General features: G+C 39.6%; 1 protein-coding gene and 1 long non-coding RNA gene across 7 annotated transcripts in view; one reads left to right on the forward strand and one right to left on the reverse strand.

Annotated features, from left to right (window-relative positions):
- brsk1a (BR serine/threonine kinase 1a) overlaps positions 1–17,866 on the reverse strand; it is a 22,795-nt gene extending 4,929 nt beyond the window's left edge. For 2 of the 6 annotated variants that reach the window (XM_025057766.1, XM_008314656.3), the window contains exons 1-15: positions 16,748–17,864; positions 13,578–13,672; positions 10,659–10,744; positions 9,832–9,972; positions 9,344–9,460; positions 7,234–7,267; positions 6,839–6,907; positions 6,571–6,717; positions 5,723–5,754; positions 5,430–5,594; positions 3,900–3,997; positions 3,089–3,239; positions 2,954–3,014; positions 1,475–2,093; positions 1,246–1,294 (exon numbers count right to left, since the gene is read on the reverse strand). In XM_025057766.1, the coding sequence (XP_024913534.1) occupies positions 1,246–1,294; positions 1,475–2,093; positions 2,954–3,014; positions 3,089–3,239; positions 3,900–3,997; positions 5,430–5,594; positions 5,723–5,754; positions 6,571–6,717; positions 6,839–6,907; positions 7,234–7,267; positions 9,344–9,460; positions 9,832–9,972; positions 10,659–10,744; positions 13,578–13,672; positions 16,748–16,832 (1,949 nt within the window). In that variant the 5' untranslated portion in view covers positions 16,833–17,864. Of the gene's footprint in view, positions 1–1,245; positions 1,295–1,474; positions 2,094–2,953; positions 3,015–3,088; positions 3,240–3,899; positions 3,998–5,429; positions 5,595–5,722; positions 5,755–6,570; positions 6,718–6,838; positions 6,908–7,233; positions 7,268–9,343; positions 9,461–9,831; positions 9,973–10,658; positions 10,745–13,577; positions 13,673–16,747 lie in introns of all 6 variants that reach the window. The other 4 variants (XM_008314657.3, XM_017034763.2, XM_017034762.2 and 1 more) reach the window with 3 other exon arrangements.
- Positions 17,867–21,794: 3,928 nt separating this feature from the next.
- LOC112487356 (uncharacterized) overlaps positions 21,795–21,920 on the forward strand; it is a 1,139-nt gene continuing 1,013 nt past the window's right edge. The window contains exon 1 of the long non-coding RNA XR_003050398.1: positions 21,795–21,915. This is a non-coding gene — a long non-coding RNA (uncharacterized LOC112487356). The remainder of the gene's footprint in view (positions 21,916–21,920) is intronic.

Below are 21,920 nucleotides of genomic sequence, written 5' to 3' on the forward strand. Positions count from 1 at the left end.
CACTGTCCCATCTCTTCTTCGCTAATCTCTTTCTCTGCACACTCTCCTGGACCTCATCATTCCACCACCAGGTCTCTTTGTCCTCCTTTCTCTGCCCAGAGGACATACCGGAGCACTTTCCTACCTGTCTCCCTAATCACTGCAGTTATAATCTCTCAATCATCTAGGAATCTAGGAATAATCTATCCGTGTGTCCCTGCCTCCACTCTTGTAAGTCACCCTGTGTCCCTCTTTCTTTTGGAAATAGGTGTAATTAATGCCAAATCTGCCCACCATTTCCTCATCTCCTCTGTTCCCTTCCCCTACATGAACATTAAGGTCTGCTCCAATCACCACTCTCTCTCCCCTGGGGATGCTCTTTATCCCCCAATCCAGCTAATTCCAGAACTTCTCTCCTTTAGAGATTATTCAGCATTTAAATATTTTTAAACCTCATGTTTTTCTGAAGTAGACAAAACAGTCTGTGAACCACACGTGTCTGTTAAAGACGACGAAGCAAAGAAAACGAGTTAAGTGAGCTGAGAAGAGCAGGACCGAAGCTGTGAGTGAGTCAGAGATGTGAGCGAACGTGTTAGCGACCAACTCACTCTGTTTCTCCACGATCTGGGGGTGAACAGGTGGTGTTATGATTTCAGCGAGGCGCTTCAGAGGCTGCCTAGCACCAATGTTCATTTAAGCCTCCAGGGTGGACAGGCGCCTTGAGCCACCCATATCCACAAATTACAATACAAAGCCCAACCAACCTCTAAGTCAAAACAAAGCCCACTATCGCTGGCACCATGACCAAGTGCTAAAGGTGGTTGCTGAGAGCATAGCCATGGCCATGAACACCATCAAGAGCCACAACAAGCCTAAGACCGTCAGTTTCCACAGAGCCGCAGAGAAGCCCGATATCCAACCAAGGACCAGGCCTCCTCACCTCCGCCACTGACTGGCAAGTGGAAGTGGATCTGGGAAAACAGCTGAAGATTCCAGCCAGAATTACATCCACATGGCTCCGACCAAATATGATCATTGTCTCAGATTCCACCAAGCAGCTGATCATTCTGGAACTCACAGTTCCCTGGGAAGAGCGCATGGAAGAGGCCAATGAGAGGAAGCATGTCAAGTACCACTAAAATATGTGGCTCTCTCTGCTGAAAAGATTTCCAACTCCTGATATATATCCTAAATATCCTATCTACTAAAGTAAAGGGAAATGCAGGAAAGCGTTGGGAACTTCTGACATGAGAGTTGGTGACTTACTCTGGGCTGGAATCTGGTGTTAGATTGGACATGTCTTCTGCTGTAGGGACTATAAAAGAGAAAAGGGTACATATCAAAGATGATGTACAATAGCCGCAGTACACTAAAATAAATATGTAAGTAGAACGTCAGCAAAAGTTAAGAGGTCTAACTGAACTACTTTAAGTTCAGCTCTTCTAAATGTCATGTAATAGAAATACAAAACGTTGTTTTCAACACAACAACTTACCTTGCATTTTACGACGGCGGAAACGAGGTGAGCCCAGCAGGTTGTTCTTGAATGAATTTAGCCGTGTCTTCCAGTGGGCCGAGCTGCTGGACGCCATGCCACTTCCACCTCCTGGACTAGAAGGTGGGGTGAGCGACAGCGAGCATACCCCACCACCACCCTCCACCCTCGAGGAGGATGAGGAAGGTGGGGTAGAGGAGGGGTGGTAAGTGTGGTGGACAGGGGTGCCCAAAGGTGTGGGCAATGGAGAGCCCTGGGGAGTGACCTGTGGCACACAGTGGGCAGAGTTTGGGTAGAAGCTCTTAGCGGCTGGCGTTAGGACAGAGGATGAAGGAAAGAAGAAATTAGGAATGGGTGACAGGTGTGAAAAGGGGGACGGAGACGGGGAGGACGGATTGTGCAGAGGGACAGATTTGATGGGTTGCAGGTGTGGTCGTCGAATGGGTCCTTTGGTGGGCAGGGTTTGGGTCTTTGGGCTTGGGAGAGCTTTAGACTTGTCATGAGATTGTGTGGCGCATGGAGTGGTGGCGCTTCCCTGTTTGGGCTCCTTTGTGGGAGGGCTAGCAGTGATACAGATGACATCTGAATGGCTGAAAGTGAAGACGGGGCTCTGATAGGACTGGGGGAGGGATCGTTGGGGGGGGGTGAGGGATGGGAGAGATTGGAAACAAGAAAGAGAAGGAATGGAACATGGAGAAAAGATGGAAATGAAAATCATGCTTCGTGAAAAAGAATGCAAATTTGATATTTGCAGCTTTTGACTGCAAAAACATCACTTTAGGCTAGGGGGGGGTCAAACTAATTTTGGTTCAGGGGCCACATACAGCCTAAATAGATGTCAAGTGGGCTGCACCAGTGCAACCATAACATAATTGCCCTATAAATAACAATAAGTCCATGTATTTCCCTTTTTTCATGCAAAGAAGCACAGGTGTATTAGTATTAAATCTTTGTATTTAATGAAATATCATTTTTATCATCGTACAAGTGTATTAGAAAATCTTCGTATTTAATGAAATATCATTTTTATCATTATTAAAAATCAAATATAATTTTACAAAGAATCATAAAAAAATGAAGTGTTTGTGCTTTTTCTATTTTTAAAATGTATCAAATTGGCCGGAATCAACCTTCAAGTGGGCCGGTTTTGGCCCAAGGGCTGTATGTTTGACACACCTGCTGTAAGGCTCTTTAGGTCCTATTCACATTCAAATATTTGAAAGTGAATGGGCTGTAGGTGTATATTAGAGAAAGACAGTCAAACATTCACACGCTTTCTTACATTTAGTAAGTTCTGAATTTGAGCTGCTTTGTTTGTGATTCTTGTAGAGGCTAAGAGTAAGTCACATGATGCCATCCTCAATCTTGAATCATTAAAATTCCAAAGTTCAGTGTCCCTGTTGTCAATCAGTAAAGGTTTAACATTTTTGGTTGTGTTTTTTTTCATTATTGGTCATTAAAAAGCTATTTGACTCTTACCCGAGGGCTGCTGAGAGGGCTGGAGGAAAGGCCAGTGGAAGCTCCACTCACTGAGCGAGACCTGTGAGTGCCACAGTAAAGAAATTGAAACTGAGTAGCACTGAAGTAGCGTGTGCTGGGAAATTCTTATTGTACCTCTGGCTGTGTGCAGCTGTGTCAATGGCTCTGCGAGGTGGAGTAGGAGATCCCTGTTCAGTAACACTCAGTACTTCCAAGCTTTTCCTCTCAGGGCGGCAACGGCCGTGTCGGGTCAACATCGGAGAGTCTACACGTTTTCTGGGAGGATCTGTTGTAAGTAATTATGGACATCAAGTTCAAAAAAAATATTAGCGGTGTGATTGCCTCTTTAAACCTTTTTAATGACAGCAAAACACATCATTCATTCATTCCTCTTTTTTAACCTGTCCTTTTTGGCAGATAGAGTTGACAGTACTGCACCTGTGGCATTGATAAGCAATTCTGTTTTTAATTTGTATTATCATCTGCAATATTTTACTGGGCCAGCTGACGAGACTAGAGCTGACAGGAGGACAGAAGGAAAGAGGAATACCCTAAGCTTGGGTTCCCTATGCCCAGACCCCTTCACCCTCCTAGCAAGCAGTTAGCAAGCCTAGCAAGTAGGTAAGTAGTAGCCACGCCAGACACTCGGCCTTTAGCTGGCCAGGGCAAGACCGACTACCGTATTTTCCGCACTATAAGGCGCACCTAAAATCCTTAACTGTCAACTCGGGGGCCGGATTCTCAAACAAAATGAAATAAAAATAACATTTTCTATCCTTCATTATAATTTGATGTTTATTTTGGAATCCAGTCGTTGGCCAGGTTGAGTGGTTGAGTGGTTTGGCGGCAGGCTGTCAGTTGACAATGACTGCAGTAAAAGGTGAGTGAACGACTCAGTTAGTGTGTTCACTAACTTAAGGGTTAAATAAAGAGACTTATCTCTTACCTACGTCATTGCGTGGTGGGAGGTCCTCATCCTCGTAGCTCGGATAGCGCTCTTTCCTGTCCAACAGCAGGTAATAGATCATCTTCTCCTGGTTTTCTCTAAATGAGGATAAACATATATTATATAACAGACAAGTCTTAAATATAATATCTATTTTTAAACAATAAAAGTGCAGACACAAAGCATGGTCACACAAGCTTCTGCAAAAGATGGATTTAATTTCAGCTGAGCACATGAGTAACAGTGCTTTAAACCAGCAGTCCCCAATCTTTTTTGTACCGAACACCAGTTGGCCGGTACTGACCATTACTGCGGACCGGTAGCTGAATTATCATTAGGAATCATTCACTTTTCAAAATAAAACATTTTTTTTGACTTCCGTTAGTATTGGAATTTCAATGACATTATTTTTAAATATTGCCAGAATATTGGGGATTCGTACCATAAACAAGACCTGGGCAATGTATGGCCCATGACCGCTCTCATGCTCGAGATCAACGTTACCTTAAAAGTCAAAATGAGGTGTAACAATAAAACTTATTACAATGAGATTGGTGACCAAGGCTTTTTTTTTTTAAATTAGATTCTTGGTTTTGTTTCTAAATTTAAATTTGTCCAGTCAGGCCAATCAGCTTACATGCTCTACTTAAAGTTAAAGATGGCTCAATACAACTTTTTTTATGTCTGATACCAATACTGTGACTGGATTATCTGGCGATACTGATATCAATCCGACGCCTTCTTTTACCCTCCAGCATGTTGCAGGCGGCCTTTGCTGAGGCGATAGCGTCTCTGTTTTCGGCATGTCGCACAAAGCAAAACTGAGCATTTGGGGCTAGGTATCAGATCGGACAGGCTGTAGGTGCTTTTGCCCATGTTTGATCCTAACATTTTGACCAATATCGTACGGATAGCAATTCTAGTATCGCAACATAATCATCCAACATAAAAAAGTTAATATTTCAAAATAAAGAGACCTAACCAAATAGAAATATTAAATAGTGTCCCAAGTTGTAACGAGCACAGTTAGTTTGAAAAAAAAAAATCAGGATTATGGCTGAATTCGGCTTCGGTCTGTGGCTAACACAATACTTCTCAAATAGTGGGGCGGGCCCCCCTGGGGGGGCGTGGTAAGGTGCCGGGGGGGCGTGAGGGGTTTCCAATAGAATTGATCACGCTGGACATAAGTATAACACTGCTGTAATGCTTGAATGATAACAAACCTCCAGTCACTAGATGGCAGCAACTCATACAGTGGTTTGTACAGATAAAAATTTACATGATACAGGTTCTCAATAGTATTTCAATTTGGGGAGGGTGTGGGTCAGGGGGGGTGGAGGCTTGAAAACATTTCTGTCCCTAAGAGGGGACATGACAGAAAATGATTCTAACAAAATGTATAGTAGGGGACATGAAAATGAATAATAATGTGACATGAAGGGGACATGAAAATGAATAATAATGTGAACGAATGAAAGCGGTGTAAACCTTCTCTGAGAGAGCCAAACTGATATGGAAAAATGTTCTCACCCTTCACATTGCAACTCTTGTGTCAGCTTGACTCTGTCCCGAAAACAGCCCAAAGAGTGCATGCTGTCCAACACGTCGGGGTCAAGCTCAGCCAGGGACAAGATTTGCTTCACACACACGCGCCTGGTGGGAGGCAGCTCAGGACACGGCTCATTTCGCCCACCTCTGGGAGCCAGAGACAGGTACACCAAATTAAAATACAACAAACTAAAGACTCACAACGAGAGCAGATTGTTAGTCCAAGAAATTGAACACTAAAAAAAGTTAAAAAAAAAAAATGGGTGTATACTCACTTGTACCACGTATGTTTTTGTATGGCCTCTAACTGTAAGGGTGATAGAAAAGGTTAATAATGTGTACAGAATATAAAGCTTTAGTAGAAAAGGTTGATAATGTGTACAGAATATAAAGCTTTAGTGTAGAAAAGTGCTAAACAAATGAGTGTTTAATAACTAATCTAATTAGAAAACTCTTCAATGTCTTGAAGATTCTCAGGTCATGGTCGAAGAGTTCTGGTAGGAGAGGAAAGGAAAGTGAAAGTGAACTACTTGTCATTGTGACAGCACACCACTGCACAAATGTGACCTCTCTTCACCATCACCAAAAGTGAACACTGGGCAGTTTCAAGCGCCGGGGGAGCAGTGTGTGGGGACGGTGCCTTGCTCAGAGCACCTCAGTGGTAACTTGGCAGCTAGTAGACTTGAACCTGAAGCCTTCTGGACCATTAAGCCACCACTGCCCATTAGGCAACTGGACGTGACATTTTCTCAAAGACAACATTTCACCTCTCATCCAAGAAGCTTCTTCAGTTCTAACAGTGGGGAGTACAGCAAATATATGTTACAGTAAGAATTACTTAAAATTCCAGAGCAGGAAAATGAATCCAGGCCCGCCATACTTTATGTTAATAAAAATTATGTTATTGATTTTCATCATTATACTTCTGCCTTTTTTCTGCAGTGTCTGCATTTTCCCAATTGATGACGTTGTTTGTCGCTTCATCTATGTGCTCCTGACTCAGCCCCCCCCCCTGTCAAATTTTAGGACCCATTGCAGCAGGCAGTTCAAAAACTTTGCCCACGCCTGTTCTAGATGTTAGGTGTCTTGTGCAAAAATTGTGCAAATATACATTGTCATGTACCGTGAATCTCTTTTCAGGATTGACCTCAATCATGCCCATAAGCAGGGACTGGCATTCCGGGGGTATGAAATGAGGCATGTGGAAAACCCCACTCTTCACCTTCTCCAAGAGTTGGCGTAAGTTATCGTGATCAAAAGGCAGGGCACCCTGGAAAAGACAAGTAGAGTCTGGTTAGTTCAATCAAAAACTGTCAGAAGACTTAGATAAAGACACTAGCAGGAAAAGACTGGTGGAAAGTTTGAAAAAAAAAAACAAAAAAAGGAATTACCACCAACAGAGCGAACAGAATGACCCCACAGCTCCACACATCTGCTCTTCGCCCATCATATTTCTCTCCCTGTCAATTACGACGTTCAATGCAAAAACACACAATGGCATTAATTATTATGTCACTTTGTAAACAATCATTTACAGCTTATTTCTAAATCTTTTAAATCATCTTCATCTCCAAACAAAATGTAAAGAAAAAATCTTTTTTTTATCTTAAAAAAAATTGTCTTCAATTTGCACTTACATTTTTATTTTCTCTATTCCTGAATTTGTAACATTATGACATACCCCTGTTGTGTTTTGTCTAGCATGTTTTTTTCAAAATTAAATGGTTTATCAGTCATTTCTCATGACCAGTCAAAATGAAAATAAGAATCTATTAAGACATCTTACCCGTATAACCTCCGGACACGCATAATGAGGTGATCTATGGCAAAAGATATGAAAATGTTAATGGTATCTTTATCAATAGACAGCTTACAGTTAGTAAGAAACTCAGTACTACGAATAAGAAACATATACTACTTGTCTTTTTAACCATGTTTCATTACAACATGCATCGTCTTTCTTCATCAAATAAGTAAATGATTTCAAGTACATGAACACTAAAGCACAGATGTCAAAGTCAGGCCAGTGTAACTGAATTTGGCACGCAAGATCATATCAAATGTGTATTAGAGCTGTGTATATATATATACACACAAACACACACTGACCACACACAGGAAGGTTTAGGGGGGTTGGTACGGTGCAATGTGATTTGGTTGGCGGTTATAGAGACTGCTGTGTGTGAATCTGTATTGGTGCTGTATGCAACTACAACTACGAATTACAAATATATACTACTTTTTAACCACTTCATAAAAGTTTTATTTAGATATGGATTATCTTTCATCAAATAAGTAAATTATTTCAAGTACATGAACACTGTGTGTATATATGTACAGTATATATATATACAGTATACAGTAAATATATATATATATATGGCATGTCAAAAAGTTTGAATATATATAGAAAACGTCTGAATATACGTATATACAAAAAGTCTGAATATATATATACAAAAATCCTGAATATATATACAAAAAGTCTGAATATATATACAAAAAGTCTGAATATATATATACAAAAACCCTGAATATATATACAAAAATCCTGAATATTCACTGCTTCATCTCTCCCCTTTTCGCTCTTTTTTTTTTTTTTTACGGACCACGCTTCACTCGCAACGCGGAAGAAAGAATGAACAATCCGGTACAGAACAACACATTTTCCGCGAGTCGACAAGGAACCTGTGAACAAATCAATATTTCAAAGACAACACAGCACACTGCGTCATATGACAAGTTAACATAAATCACTCTTTGCATTACTGTTGCTCTTTTCCTTTCTGAGAGACGTACGTAATCATCTTCAGCATAATGGACAGCGTTATCAAATAATAACACATAGAAATAATATATTTTCAAAAAAGTATTTATAACAAATTATAACAATTTTTATCACCCTTAAATTATTATTATTACGTTACTCTGAATCCCCCAGTGATTCAGTGAGCTTAGATCGTTAACCATTTTATGGCTGTAATCTGTTCTTATTCTCTTTAACGTATTTATTACATTTTCTATTACACAGCATTCACTGTTTTCTTTTGTAATACTTGGGTTACAAATATAACTATGACATATGGTGGGGCTGTTTTATGGGGATCTCCTGTGCCGCCTGGTCGGTGGTAGCAGGCGTAGCTGCGCACCAGTACGGACAGTGTGGTCAAATACGCTTCATATTTTTGTATATATATTCAGACTCTCTGTATATATATTCAGACTCTCTGTATATATATTCAGACTCTCTGTATATATATTCAGGATTTTTGTATATATATATTCAGGATTTTTGTATATATATTCAGGATTTTTGTATATATATATTCAGACTTTTTGTATATATATTCAAAGATTAATTTCCTGAACGGAATGCCATATATATATATACACATATACATATATATTCTGGCGAGAGCTGTAGTATTAATGCTGTATTAAATCGTATACATATTATAGTACATTTTTTGGTTGGTTAGGTGTTGGCCTGTGGAAAAAAAACTCACAATAAAAAGGAACTGAAAAGGCTAGCGACAGAGAGAGACATATTAAGAAATGAATACGACTGATGTGTGTCTTAGTTTAAATGGAATTTCTCATGTTTTCCTCGCGTTTATAATACTATGCTTTACTTGTTCCAGATTCAATGTTTACGCAAAACAACATCAGCATTGCAGCTCTGGAGTAAAAGGGAAAACGTGCATAATTGCAGACAATTTTTCAATAAATAGAGTGTGCCCTGCGTCTTTGTTCCAGTTTCTAATTTTGCCTCACTGTGAAATTGAGTTTGACAGCCCTGCGCCCAGCTTTAAAGCTTTCAAAAGTGTGTAACTGTTGCATCAGATGGACTGATCTTAGACTTAAATGTTCCTATATCGTCATGTTAAGGTACTGACCCACAGCTGGTCTCCAACAGATTGTCTCCAACCTGTAGCGAGGCCATGCCGAAGTCTGCAATTCGAATGTTATTTTTTTCATCCAGGAGCAAGTTCTCTGGCTTCAGGTCTCTGTGACTACACAAATAAAGCACAGGAATGGTTAGTCACTGTAGACTGCGTCATTTTTGTTGTTGTTCAAAACATTTCAAACTACGTACATTCAAACACATGTAAGACAACTTACATTACTCATCTTATGTTATTTAATAAGGCATCATTAGGTTTGCATGTACTGAAGCATTACACTGTGAAAACAACTAATTTTTTCCAAAAGTGCCTTTAAAATGAAGAAAAAACTATGTAACATAAATTAAGTTTTATTCTTTTTAAAGGGCTTGTGTAACCATTATTATTATTCAAGATATAAAAACGGGAGGAAAATAAAATCTGTATTCAACAGAATGTGATTTATGTACATTAAATAGATATATTTGCTCAGAACCAACCAGATGGAATGACTGTGACAAAAATCCAAAGCAGATATGATCTGTCTGAAAAACTTCCTGGCCTCTTTTGGCGTTAGCCTGCCCTTCTTAACCAGGTAGTCGAAGAGCTCTCCTCCTGACACATGCTCCAGTACGAGATACCTGAGAACGTAGAGAGACCACAAACCATCAGGTTGAAGGCATGAGGACACCATTAAGAAAACAATAATGGAAAATGAAGATTAAGAGAGAATATATAATCCTAAAGGTGTGGACCGCACCTTCTTAAAATGCCCTTTGTTCCGGGTGGATTAACCAAAGAATTTCAACCGCTTAAATATTGATGTTACCAAGGCGTTTAAGGTTAAATTGTGAGCTGCGTGGGAGCATTGGATGACTGAAGGCGAACACATTCACCAAGACAGGGAGGCAACGCAGGGTGAGTTACGCCACTATCTGCTAATGGATCGTGGATGCCTGGGCTAAGTGATCGGTCTCTAATGTCGTCCGAGCTTTCACGAAGGCCGGAATCATCACTGAACAGCTAATTAACAGCAACGAGACTGACGGGATCCGGGCATGCTTGATTGCTTCGCTTAATTGTTTCACTGACAGTTTGTCTTAATGCGCCTTATAATCCAGTGAACTTCATGTATGAAAATAGACCCGTTCATTGATATAGCGCCTTATATTTATAAAAATACGTTAGTTTAGCTCTTGGGAGTATTTCTAATATTGTCAACTCCAAAGTTCAGTATTGCGCAAGAGAGTTTAGAGATGGAATGCCAACTGCATTTACCCAATATTTAGGTCTTCACAATGTGTTCGTCAACGGCAATGAAACTCACAGATATTTGTTATTCTCATAAACATCATGCAGCTTCAACACATGCGGATGTTCAATCAGCTTCAGAATGGCAATCTCCCTCTCAACCTGGTCAAAGAGAAACAAAAAGTTGTGAGAAGAAACAGGAGGAAAGCGCAGCTAGACACAGACAGGCAAGGTCAGTATCCAACGACTATTCAGCTCAGGTGAATTTATGCAAAAAAGCGTAAGGTCCAATATGCAATATTCTCCATGGGAAGATCATGGTTCACAAACTTTCTCATCTGGGCCACCCTTTGTTTCTTTAGGAAATGTACACGCTAGATGCTGCATTACAATGCACAAAATAGGTACTTCATTCTTATAGCAGTACTTTAAAAATGAGCGCTGATTTAGTGACCTGATAATCCGTTATGGCTTTTCACAACATCCAAGTTTTCCTTTTCAAGTTCAATGTCCCATTGCCTTCACATCAAGTGACCTCTACTCGTGCCTTCGTCTTACATGTTCGCTATTACGTCCTAGTGGTTGGATTCCATTTGTTCCCCTTATGCAGCCGTCAGTCTGCCTGTTTTCTATCACTCATCCTTAGTTCTTTCACTTCCACTGCCTCTGATGGGCCATCTGCATTCATTCGTCCAGAGTTTGTATCCGGCTATCCTGCGCACCAACATGTGCAACACTACTTGCTGTTGCAACAGGACTGGTGTCGCGTCAACTCCTCCATTTGCAGCTGCCACATCCAGGGCTTCCACACCTCACTGTCGCCACAGAGGCTTTGCATCTTGCTACAGGCCCCAGATATAGTGGTCCCAATGGTCAGCACACACCACAAGTGAGGGTGAGCTGTCAGTAGAGGATGTAATGCACCGGTAGCAAAGGCAGCACAGTGCTGGCAGTAATGTGCAGGCTGTGTCAGGTAAGTGTTGGTATGATGTAGGAATGGCTTGATCTAAAACTCAGGATCTGTATCTGTCCAATATCCATCAACATTTCAGGATCAAACATAAGTAAGAAAAAAAACAACTATAGCCTCTCTGAAATGATTCCTACGCCTAAATACTCAACTTAACTTTGCGCAGCATAGCTTGCTGCAGTCTGTTTATTGAACAACTATTCAACAAAGAGTAGAGTGTAATGGTATATTACCTAGCATCACAGCTGCACTATGTTGCTGACTAGCTCAAGACTAGATCATATTGAATCCATAGTTGCTGGACTAGTCCCCACAGGATTATCCTCCATGTGATCTGTTATTTGCCTCTGATAAAATAACAAAAACAATTTTTTGCCAAATTTCATTATCATTATAGCTATCTAAACCTGGACTGAAAAACTGAAACAACCTAATATTAATCAGATGACATAAGAACAGCAACCACCTTTTTTTCTANNNGTATAAATAAAAAAATAAATAAGAGCAGGGGTCAGGAACCTATGGCTCGCGGCCCAGATGTGGCTCTTTTGGTGACTACATCTGGCTCTCAGACAAATCTTTGCTGGCATTTCTTAACACAATAAGTAATAAATAATTCTGCTGATATTCAAATAAAACATTACAGAAATCATAGTGCTAAAATAATCTTTAAAAAAAAAAAAAACATTCTTGCGCATTTGTGGCGGCGGCGTACTCTCTCTCTGCATTGTGTTAAATAACTGCGGTCAAATCATCAGCTCGGCACATCATTTTTTTATTTCTGGCATAAAAAGTGAAAACAAAGTCAATCAATTTTGGAGCAACACAATGATGAAATAATGATAGATTAAATTAAAATAATAAAACAAATGATGGACCTCCTAACGTACAACTACCATGAGAGCAGCAGAGTCCAATTGATGCTCCCCGGGGTGCAAGACCCTAATCCGCAGGGGTGTTGCATTAAATGACAGAAAGATAAATTAAGTTTTTTTTTCTGTGGTGTGTAATAAACTGTTTTGTACGGCAAGTGTAACTCTGTCACATTTTAATCCAAACATTATTTCTTTGGCACTGGACCCAATCATATCAAAACCATGCAGCATCAGAAGTGGCATTAATTAGTTAAAAAGTATTTTATGTATTGGATAAATTCAGTATAACAATTGCTATTAAAAAAAAGAAAAAGATCAGAGACTTATTATACTATAATTATTGGTCTTGTTGTTAAAAATTCACACATTTAGTTTTATTCAAAAAAATATATTGTATGGCTCTCACAGAAATACAATCTAAAATATGCGACTTTTTTGGTTCTCTCTGCCAAAAAGGTTCCCGCCCCCTGCCGTAACAGACGCTGAATGACAAAGACCCATTTCTGGCAAATTACCTGTGGAATACTCAACAAACGGGCCAAGGTGTATGACTGACGTCTTCTAAAGAATGTGGTCCTCATTCCTTAATTATGTTGGGCCACAACGAGAAACATTATACAGAGGACCAACATGTGAACCTCATTCCTATTTCTGTGCTTAGTATATCTGTCTATGATTCTGAAGAAAAAGAAACCATGGTAGTTATTTAATTACTGTGATTTCTAATTTCTAGCTAATATCTCTGTAACACATGATATCGCTTAGATTTAATATACAGAGGATGTACCCAATTATGAGGATTTTGTCCTACAGGCTAAGGAAGACATGGGCAAACTGAGGCCCGGGGACCAGGTGCAGACCATTTAGCTTTTTTATCCGTCTTTAGTGCGGACCATTTAGCTTTTTTATCCGTCTTTATCCGCATTTTAGCATTTTAGCCTTTATGCATGATTTTTACATGTAATTTATCTTAGTTCACACAAACGTTCCATCCATCTGCTCCTGACAATCTTAGGACAATTGTGGCCTGTGAGTCAAAAGGTTTGCCCATGGCTGAGCTAAGGGAATGAGTGGCGCTCAAACACTGCATATTGGACCTTTCAACATACACCTCACTTTTAAAAACTACTCTTACAGTAATGTACAGTACCTTTGTCAAAACTGACTCAGATAGCTTCTCTCTGTTGACTATTTTGATTGCAACCTTTTGACCGGTGATGCAATGGACACCCAGCTTGACCAGTCCTGAAGGACAAAAGAAAATGCAAGACATAAAAAAACAGGAATCAGGCAAGGGCTACTTAATAACAATGTATAATATATGTAGGCAATTTGTTTTACGACTGTACATTTACATAGATGGGAAACTTAAAACCTTCACAAAGCTAGATATGCACTTTAGAGTTTGAAAATTTGGTGTGGCAATAGTTGAAATCTTATTGTCAGCTCTGCCATTTGCTATGTTCCCAGAGACAATGGGCTTTGCAAATACAAAATAAACAATACTGAATATGTTTTGGTACCTAATTTAACAAAAACTAATTTTAGGTTAAGACAAGTCCTTCACTCATTCCAATAATGCACAAAATTTAGGTGAAAGTAATAAAGAAATGCAAATTTGTAAACTCTTTCTGATGATTGTTTTCTATTACTGTATGTCAGGGGTGTCAACCATACTGATAATACTGCCCGTGGGCCAAAACTGGCCTGCTTGGGGTTTCAATGCAGCCCACTTGATGAATTTTGAAAATAAAATGAAAATAATGAAAATAAAGAAACACGTCGTGTTTAGGAATTTTTTGTAAAATTATATTTCATAAAATATGAAGATCTATCTAATGTATTTTTTGCATTAAAACAAAAAGGAAAACGACAGACTTTGTTATTTTTTGTTATTTATACGCAATTATTTTATGATTGGACTGGTCCGACCCGCTTGAAAACTAATTAGGTTGTATGCAGCCCCTGAACCAAAATGAGTTTGACACCTCTGCTGTTAGTTCGACACACGGCACATGAAGGTGAGGTTGATTAAGGACAGAGAGGGAAGTGAGGAAAGTGTGCTGAGAAGATGGAAGGAATATTTTGAGGAGTTGTTGAATGAGGAAAATGAAAGGGAAAGTAGAAACGAGGAACCAGAGACTATTAGGAAGAAGGTAGATCAGGTTAGAAAGGATGAAGTTAGAAAAGTTCTGAAGAAGATGAAGAGTGGAAAGTCAGTGGAATTGTGGTTTTGTATGAGGAAGTCAGGAGTGGCAGAGAAGTATGTTAGTTTTGTGCAGGACATGTATGAGAATAGTACAACAGTAGTGAGGTGAGCTGTTGGAAGGACAGATGACTTCAAGGTGGAGGAGGGACTACATCAAGGATCGGCCCTGAGCCCCTTCTTGTTTTGTGTGGTGATAGACAGATTGACAGATGAGGTCAGACAGGAGTCCCTATGGACTATGTTGTTTGTAAATGACACGGTGATCTGTAGTGAGAGTAGGCAGCAGCTAGGAGAGAACCTAGAGAGGGTGAGGTTTGCACTAGAAAGAAGAGGAATGAAGGTCAGTCGCAGCAAGACGGGGCACGTGTGGGTAAACGAAAGGGAGAACAGTGAAATGGTGAGGCTACAAGGAGCAGAGGTGGTGAAGGAGCAGGAGTTTAAGTCTTAGGGGCAGCTGCTCAGAGCAGTGGAGACTGTGGAAGAGAGGTGGAGAATAGAGTGCAGGCAAAAGTGTCAGGAGTGATCTGTGATAGAAGAGTCTCAGCTAAGGTGAAAGGAAAGGTTTATAGGACAGTGGTGAGCCCAGCCATGATGTATGGTTTGGAGACGGTAGCAACCGGCAGAAGACAGGGAGGCGGAGCTGGAGGTGGCAGAGTTAAAGATGCTAAGATTCTCTCTAGGAGTGACAAGAATGGACAGGATCAGGAATGAGGTCATTAGAGGGACAACACAGACAGGAAGGTTTGAAAAAAAAAAGGGCTGGAGAAGCCAGATTGATATGGTTTGGACATGTGCAGAGGAGGAACAGTGGATAAATTGGGAGAAGAATGTTAGAGATGGAGGGAGGGAGGACATGCAGATAATTGGAGTCAGAGTAGAAGATGCAGAGAACAGGGACAGATGGAAATCAATGATTTGCTGGGGCAACTCCCGAAAAAGGGACAAAGCCGTAAGAAAAAGAAGAAGAAGACTAACAACATTTTTTAAATGTGATGTCACCGGATTTTTCTCTAGGTGCTAAGTCCTGAACAGGGTCTAAAGTCACTCAATCTAGCCACAAAGTCAAATGGGATCTTGAAACTGAAGAGTTGCAATTTATTTTATTGAATTGGTCTAAACGCTTGTGGTACACTGTGTTGCCTAAAAACAAGGACTGTTGTACTTTAATTTTGCTCATGGAGATGTGACTATAGACATGCATAGGCATTACTTTATTCTGTTTGCATTCACTTTCAACAGAGAGCGAAAAAGGGAGGAGAAATACAGAACGTCTTAACAGACTAACTTTTTTCTCATTTTCAGTGATCGGAAAATAGCTTTGCTTTACAAGCAAAGTAACTTGTAGTACCAAGACAAGTAACATTAATTTATAGGATTATAGGTTGGTTTTAGGAAAGACAAGTAGCCCTATTCCCACTTTTCCAGGGTGCAAACATTATATGTAATGTTGTTGTGTGAAACAATTTTGTCCCAATAAAGTCCAACATTTGTCCAATAAGACAATAAACATGCTGATGGTGATAGAAAGACCACCCTCCCAGCACAATCCCAATTCTTACCACTACTGGACCGTGAGTGGCAGTACTACAAAAAAATGAACGCAGTTTCATTGACACCAATATGGTAAAATGAGAAACTGGTACCAGAAAAATTTGAGTTTCCCTTTTTCAATGGCAATAGAAAAAAAATGAGAAACTGGTACCAGGAACATTTGAGTTTCCCTTTTTCAATGGCAATATGTTGCACTTCAATGGTCTGACAGCTATTGTAAATAGGGATGTTTGATAATATCGGCCGATAATTGTTATCTTTTTTTGTCCAATATTGAAAATCTTATAATGCAATGTCCGGATTTCGGCAAATATGCTGGAATCACTTGTGGGGTCTTGAGACGCTAACCACTGTTTTGGGGGGAAAACGGCTACACATATTGATATAGGAATCGGAAATTAAGTATTTGGACAATATCAGCATATCAGATTTCGGCAAAAGGTTAATATCGAACATCCCAAATTGTAATTGAAGATTTGGCTGTTTTTTTATTTATAATTTCTACCCGACTATATGCCCACAATAACAGTAGCAGAAAAATTGAGTTTGAAGGTACTTACCTGTCTGCCCCTTGCCTAAGGTCTTTTCCAGTCGATAGGGCCCAACATATTGAGATGCCTGACTGAGAGACAGTTCCTTACTCATACTGCTGGGACTGGAGGCAACTGCCAGTATTTATGTAATTACAATTATAATGCAAGATATAAAATGGTGCTGAACTTAGAAAAGTGTCCCACTCTCATGTTTGTGGGGTTATATTTACAGATAAGCATTCTCCATCAATTTATCTGCTTCTACACTGAAGTTAACAAGCTCATTAGCTTTAAACAGTAGACACTCGGGACCAGGGTGGTTTAAAGATGAAACGTTTGCCCTAATACAAACATTGCTAATGGGTTTTGTTCGCGTTTTTGATTAACGTCTTTATGTATGTTTATATGTCATATAAACAACAAGGTAAAAGTTAACCTGCAGCATGCAAACGCGCGGGATTTCTACAAAACTGAAGGCATTTGGTGCTTGAGTTACGCAACTGACCAAAACAAACGTTAAAGGTTGTTTTCATGTTGATAACAGTTACTGTTTTCTGTGTCTCTCTGTGTCTTAGGCCTATTTAACATTTAGCCACAGCAGCAACGACGGGAGCTAGCTCCAGTTAGCGCCGTCCTCCTCCACATCCACCTCCTCCTCCTTCTGAGCGACTCGACCAGTGAGCAGTCCGTCACGAAAAGCCGAGCTTTTCAAGTGTCCTGGCGTCTCAACGACACGCCAAAAAGTAGCATGTTGAGAGCGGCATATGGTCTTCTCCTACCTCACTTCCTCTCCCATCTCCCATTCTCTCCATCCCAGCAACTGCTCACAGCATCTCTAGCCCTCCCTCTCTCCGTCCTCTCTCCTCTGGTGTGTCCTTTTCACTCCTCTGTCACTGACTCAGGTAGAATGAACCCTGGCATAGTCCCGCATATCTGCCAAAGTCCTACTTACGATGTAATTATATTAAAGGTGCAAAACTAGGCCATCACTTGTACCGGAAATGCAAGTTTGTTTGTTTTTCTTCATCCTAGATATCTCCCCCTCCACCCCTTCCTTCGAGTCACTCGCATCCGGGTCCCTCTACACACCCGGCCCTCCTTTACTCCATCGTCCCCTCCGCCACCTTCATATCGTGCGTAACGAAAAGTTATCATGTTTAACAGACCAGCAGACCAACATTAATAGTTAACTCTGGTTAATACTGTAGCATTTTATTTTAAGGCGTGTCGAACAAACCAGCCCGCTAAGAGGCGCAATGCGGCCCACTTGATAGATTTTAAAAGTAGGAAAAAAAACACATAAAGTAAAGAAGCATAGACTTTAAAAGTAGAAAAAAAAACACATAAAGTAAAGAAGCATAATGTGTTGTTAAACAAAAAGAATTCCACTGTAGAAATGTCACAGGTAAGAACAACCCCTCCAGTGCAGTCACATTACTAGTAAGTATTGGGCTACTGTTATAAGAATATGAATGGAAAAGGGAGGAGGAAGGCATTTATTTATATTTATTTATTATATTTATTTTGGGAATTGTTAAGTTTTCTAGAACATTGGAGTTACACATTAGATACACCAATGTTAATGGCAAAAAATCTCATTAGTGACACCATGTGACACCCGATACAAATTAAGTGTGCGTTTAAATTATTATTTTCTCGTCTTATTTATTTAACGAAAATACAACTAATTGAGTTTTATTATACAGATATGTGTAAAAAATATATGATTGATTGATTTTCCAGCTGTTTTAAAACCTTACTAAATTAGCGCAGGGTTTACAGTATTGCATAAGCTCGTTTACAAGTGATATTCTGATATAGGCCTACAGACTTGGGTGGAAGTGTATGGGCCCCTAACATTTTTCCATGAAAATAAGTATTTCTTCCATTGAGTTATTGATCGTTACACATGTTTTTGGTAGGTATATATTCAGTTTATTTCCTTTGTGTGCATTGGAACTACACAGAAAAGGGAGAAGAGAGAAATATTAATATTAATTTAATATAAAAAAAGTCAGGTGATCACTGTTGATCTTTTCTTCTAAAATCTCTTACATTGGATGAATTAGGGCTAAAAGTCACAGTATACAGCAATGCACATAAACATTTAAAGACTGACTATGAAGATTATCAGTCATCCAGGTCATGGTCAAGGTTGAAGAGTTCTTTTAGGCAATACAGTGTGGGGGTGGGGGGGGGTTCTCAAGACAGGACTCAGCTGTTCACATGCACCTCATGGACAACAACCTTTGTCAACACCACTCAACAGAGGAGGCGGGCTGAGACACATCCTATCACCCAAAAGGTATGTACTTTTGAATGGAAATTACTTGACATGGTCTATGGATGTACTGTACTTTTGCACTAACAAATACATTGATAATTTTGCCAGGAAGCCATATTTTATCTCTATGCGGTTGTGACGAGCTCCCTCTTCTTTAATGGGCGGTTTAAAAGCCTCCTAACACTAGTGTGTGGTGTCAAAAATGAACACTGTCAGGATACTTTTTCGACACTGAATAGTGTTCAAGTTATATTGACACTATGGTGAGTGTTAATTATAACTCAATATAAACATTTTACAGTTAAAAAAAAATACTATTTTCAAAAACATTTGTATTTTAAACAAACACACCACATAAAAACAGGCTTCGCCACAACAATGTCAGAAAATATGACACATTGTGGCACAATTTATATTTTATCACACGTCTCATTTGAAAACTGTTTGTCACATGGTCGGTAATAGCTCAACTCCTGAAGTGGAAAAATGGAAAATTAATCTGCTCTCTCCTCGGTACTGTATGCATTGAAATGATCATCAAAATAAAGAGTGCCCACTCTGCAAGTCAAAAAGAATGCTTGCTCATCATGTATACATCATGAAAATTGGAATGTCTGTATTTGTTCCAGTACAAACAAACATTCCAATGTGATATTCGTATTCTTAACAAAATTAGTGGTTGACACATCAAAAACAGAACTTAAAACATCACCTCCATCCAAGCTATCAATAATGTCTTTTTTAACTGGACCAAACTCAGATCTTTTGAAAATCAAAATTCTCCCAGTGGTAAGCTAGCTGTCTCTGATGTGGTTTAACCAACGCCTTTGTGACATTTCTGAAATGTTTCGCTGATCTTTTAAACAAATTGTGTTTTGCCTCAAACCTCATACACCCCACATGAAGGAGTGGACCTATTTTTTTGGATACAGCGTAGATAATGTAGCATAAAATGATGCTTTGGGATCAGTCTTTTCTGTGAAAACAAAGATTTAAATAGCCTGTGGTTATCATAAATCAGGTGCTTCAAATAATGTGTCATGCTGTTAGTTACAATGGGTGAAAAAAATGATATTTACAATCTGAATCAAGAGCAGATTCCAGTAACAGTTATTGCTTTCCAATACATCACCAAAAAATAAGAGGAGCATTTCTCACAAGACACCACGGCCGAATTGCATTAAGTAATAAAAAGTAATAAATTGCACTCAATATGTCCATAGTTGAAACTTTGGATCCTCCGTGACAACGATTGCAACGACAGATATTTCTGGTTGACAAGGCATTGAGAGACAAGTCTGAGTTTATATTGCACTACACCTTCTACAGTAGTAAATCATGCATAAAATCAACAGCATAGTTGTCTGAGGTGTGGAAAAACTGCAATGTATTGAGCAAGCAATGTTGAGCCTGACATAGGATTTTCCTGTTGAGCCGCACAATGTTCTGCATGGGTTTCTTTTGTACCAAAAACCATGCCAGAATCATCTTCAGTAAAGACAGACTGTGACTTATCCTTATAGTTGTCAAACAAAATCTACAGAAATATGTAGAACTAAGGGACTCAACAAAGCCAAACAGCCCATGTAAACCTTGTATGACAGAACCAAACAATGGCGATGCCTGAGAAGGGCACCTCAATACCTTGTGTTTCAAGTATTTTGAGATCATCAACAAGAGGCTTAAGGATGTCATCAAATCTGTAAGTCTTCAGGTCTTTTGAATGAAAGAGTGACACAACAATGTATATTCATCAACACAGAATTATATTTTGGGGGCCATGTTGTTTGTGAATCCCTTTCTTTGAACCCAAAGGACTTGCCGTCCCAAACTCGTCAAAATAAAGTTGAATCTGTAGAGCTTTTCTGGGAAAACAAAATGTTACTCTTGAAGTATGAACCATTACATGTGTCTTTAAAAATACCTTCTTCGTGATGTTTGGCTTGCAAGAAACTTTAACATATTTCAGTGTTCTTGAACATAGACTTAAGAATGTATCTGTTACAGGGACCTGACTATAAATTCCTGTTGTTTTATCTCCACGAACATCAAACCGCACCCCAAGAACACATTCAACAGGCTCAACAATTTTACCACTTTTCATCAAGGAACTTCTGTCGTCTGCCTCTTGTGTTTAAGGTTGAGAAAGGATTTTCTAATTGATCAAAACACTTTTCCACCTTCTTTTCCAAATCTGTGCCTTGAATTTTTTGAAGCACAGTTAAGAACAGTCTCTCTTGCCTGCAACGCAACATCTTTCCAGGATATAGAGCGTGGTGTGGTCTTAAATGCTGGCAAAGCAATACAGAACTTTTGTGGTGTGCCTTACAGCTGTAACGATTCGATTGTAAGAAAACGATTCGTATCCAAGGATAATTTTTCACTTCAACCATCGTGCAAAAATCTTGCTCTTAGTTCCTTGACTCGGGGACTTTCCTTGACACTTCCCAAATCAATGTTGAAAACTGTGGTTTGGATGAACGTATAGAAGTTGTAGAGGGATTCTTTGAAAAGCTTATGAAAAGCAGCCAGGGATGTCTGCACCTTACAAGGGATGGCCTTCTGGTCAATGATGACATAGTATCTTTGGATGCTGTTCCTCTTTTCACCATCACCTAGAAGGAAGGGGCTGTTCCGGCTCCACGCCTGCAAGGAAGGTTTCAACACTGGCACCCATCTTTAACAAAATGTAAAGAAGAATCATGAGAAAATCATGAAATGTAGTGCCCATACATTCAAATGATTAACCAAGACAATTTAAAAAACAAGTGCTTCAACACAACAACACAGTGTCATCGGAATAAATACACTACTATTTGCATACCTGCAAATGTCTCACAACATGGCCAGCAGCTTGACATGAGCTGATTTTAGCACTCTTCCTGCGTCCTTTGGAGGTAGGGGGAAACAGGTGAA

This window comes from Cynoglossus semilaevis, chromosome 8 (genome assembly GCF_000523025.1).
Source record: "Cynoglossus semilaevis isolate Cse_v1.0 chromosome 8, Cse_v1.0, whole genome shotgun sequence".
Taxonomy (NCBI): Eukaryota; Metazoa; Chordata; class Actinopteri; order Pleuronectiformes; family Cynoglossidae; genus Cynoglossus; species Cynoglossus semilaevis.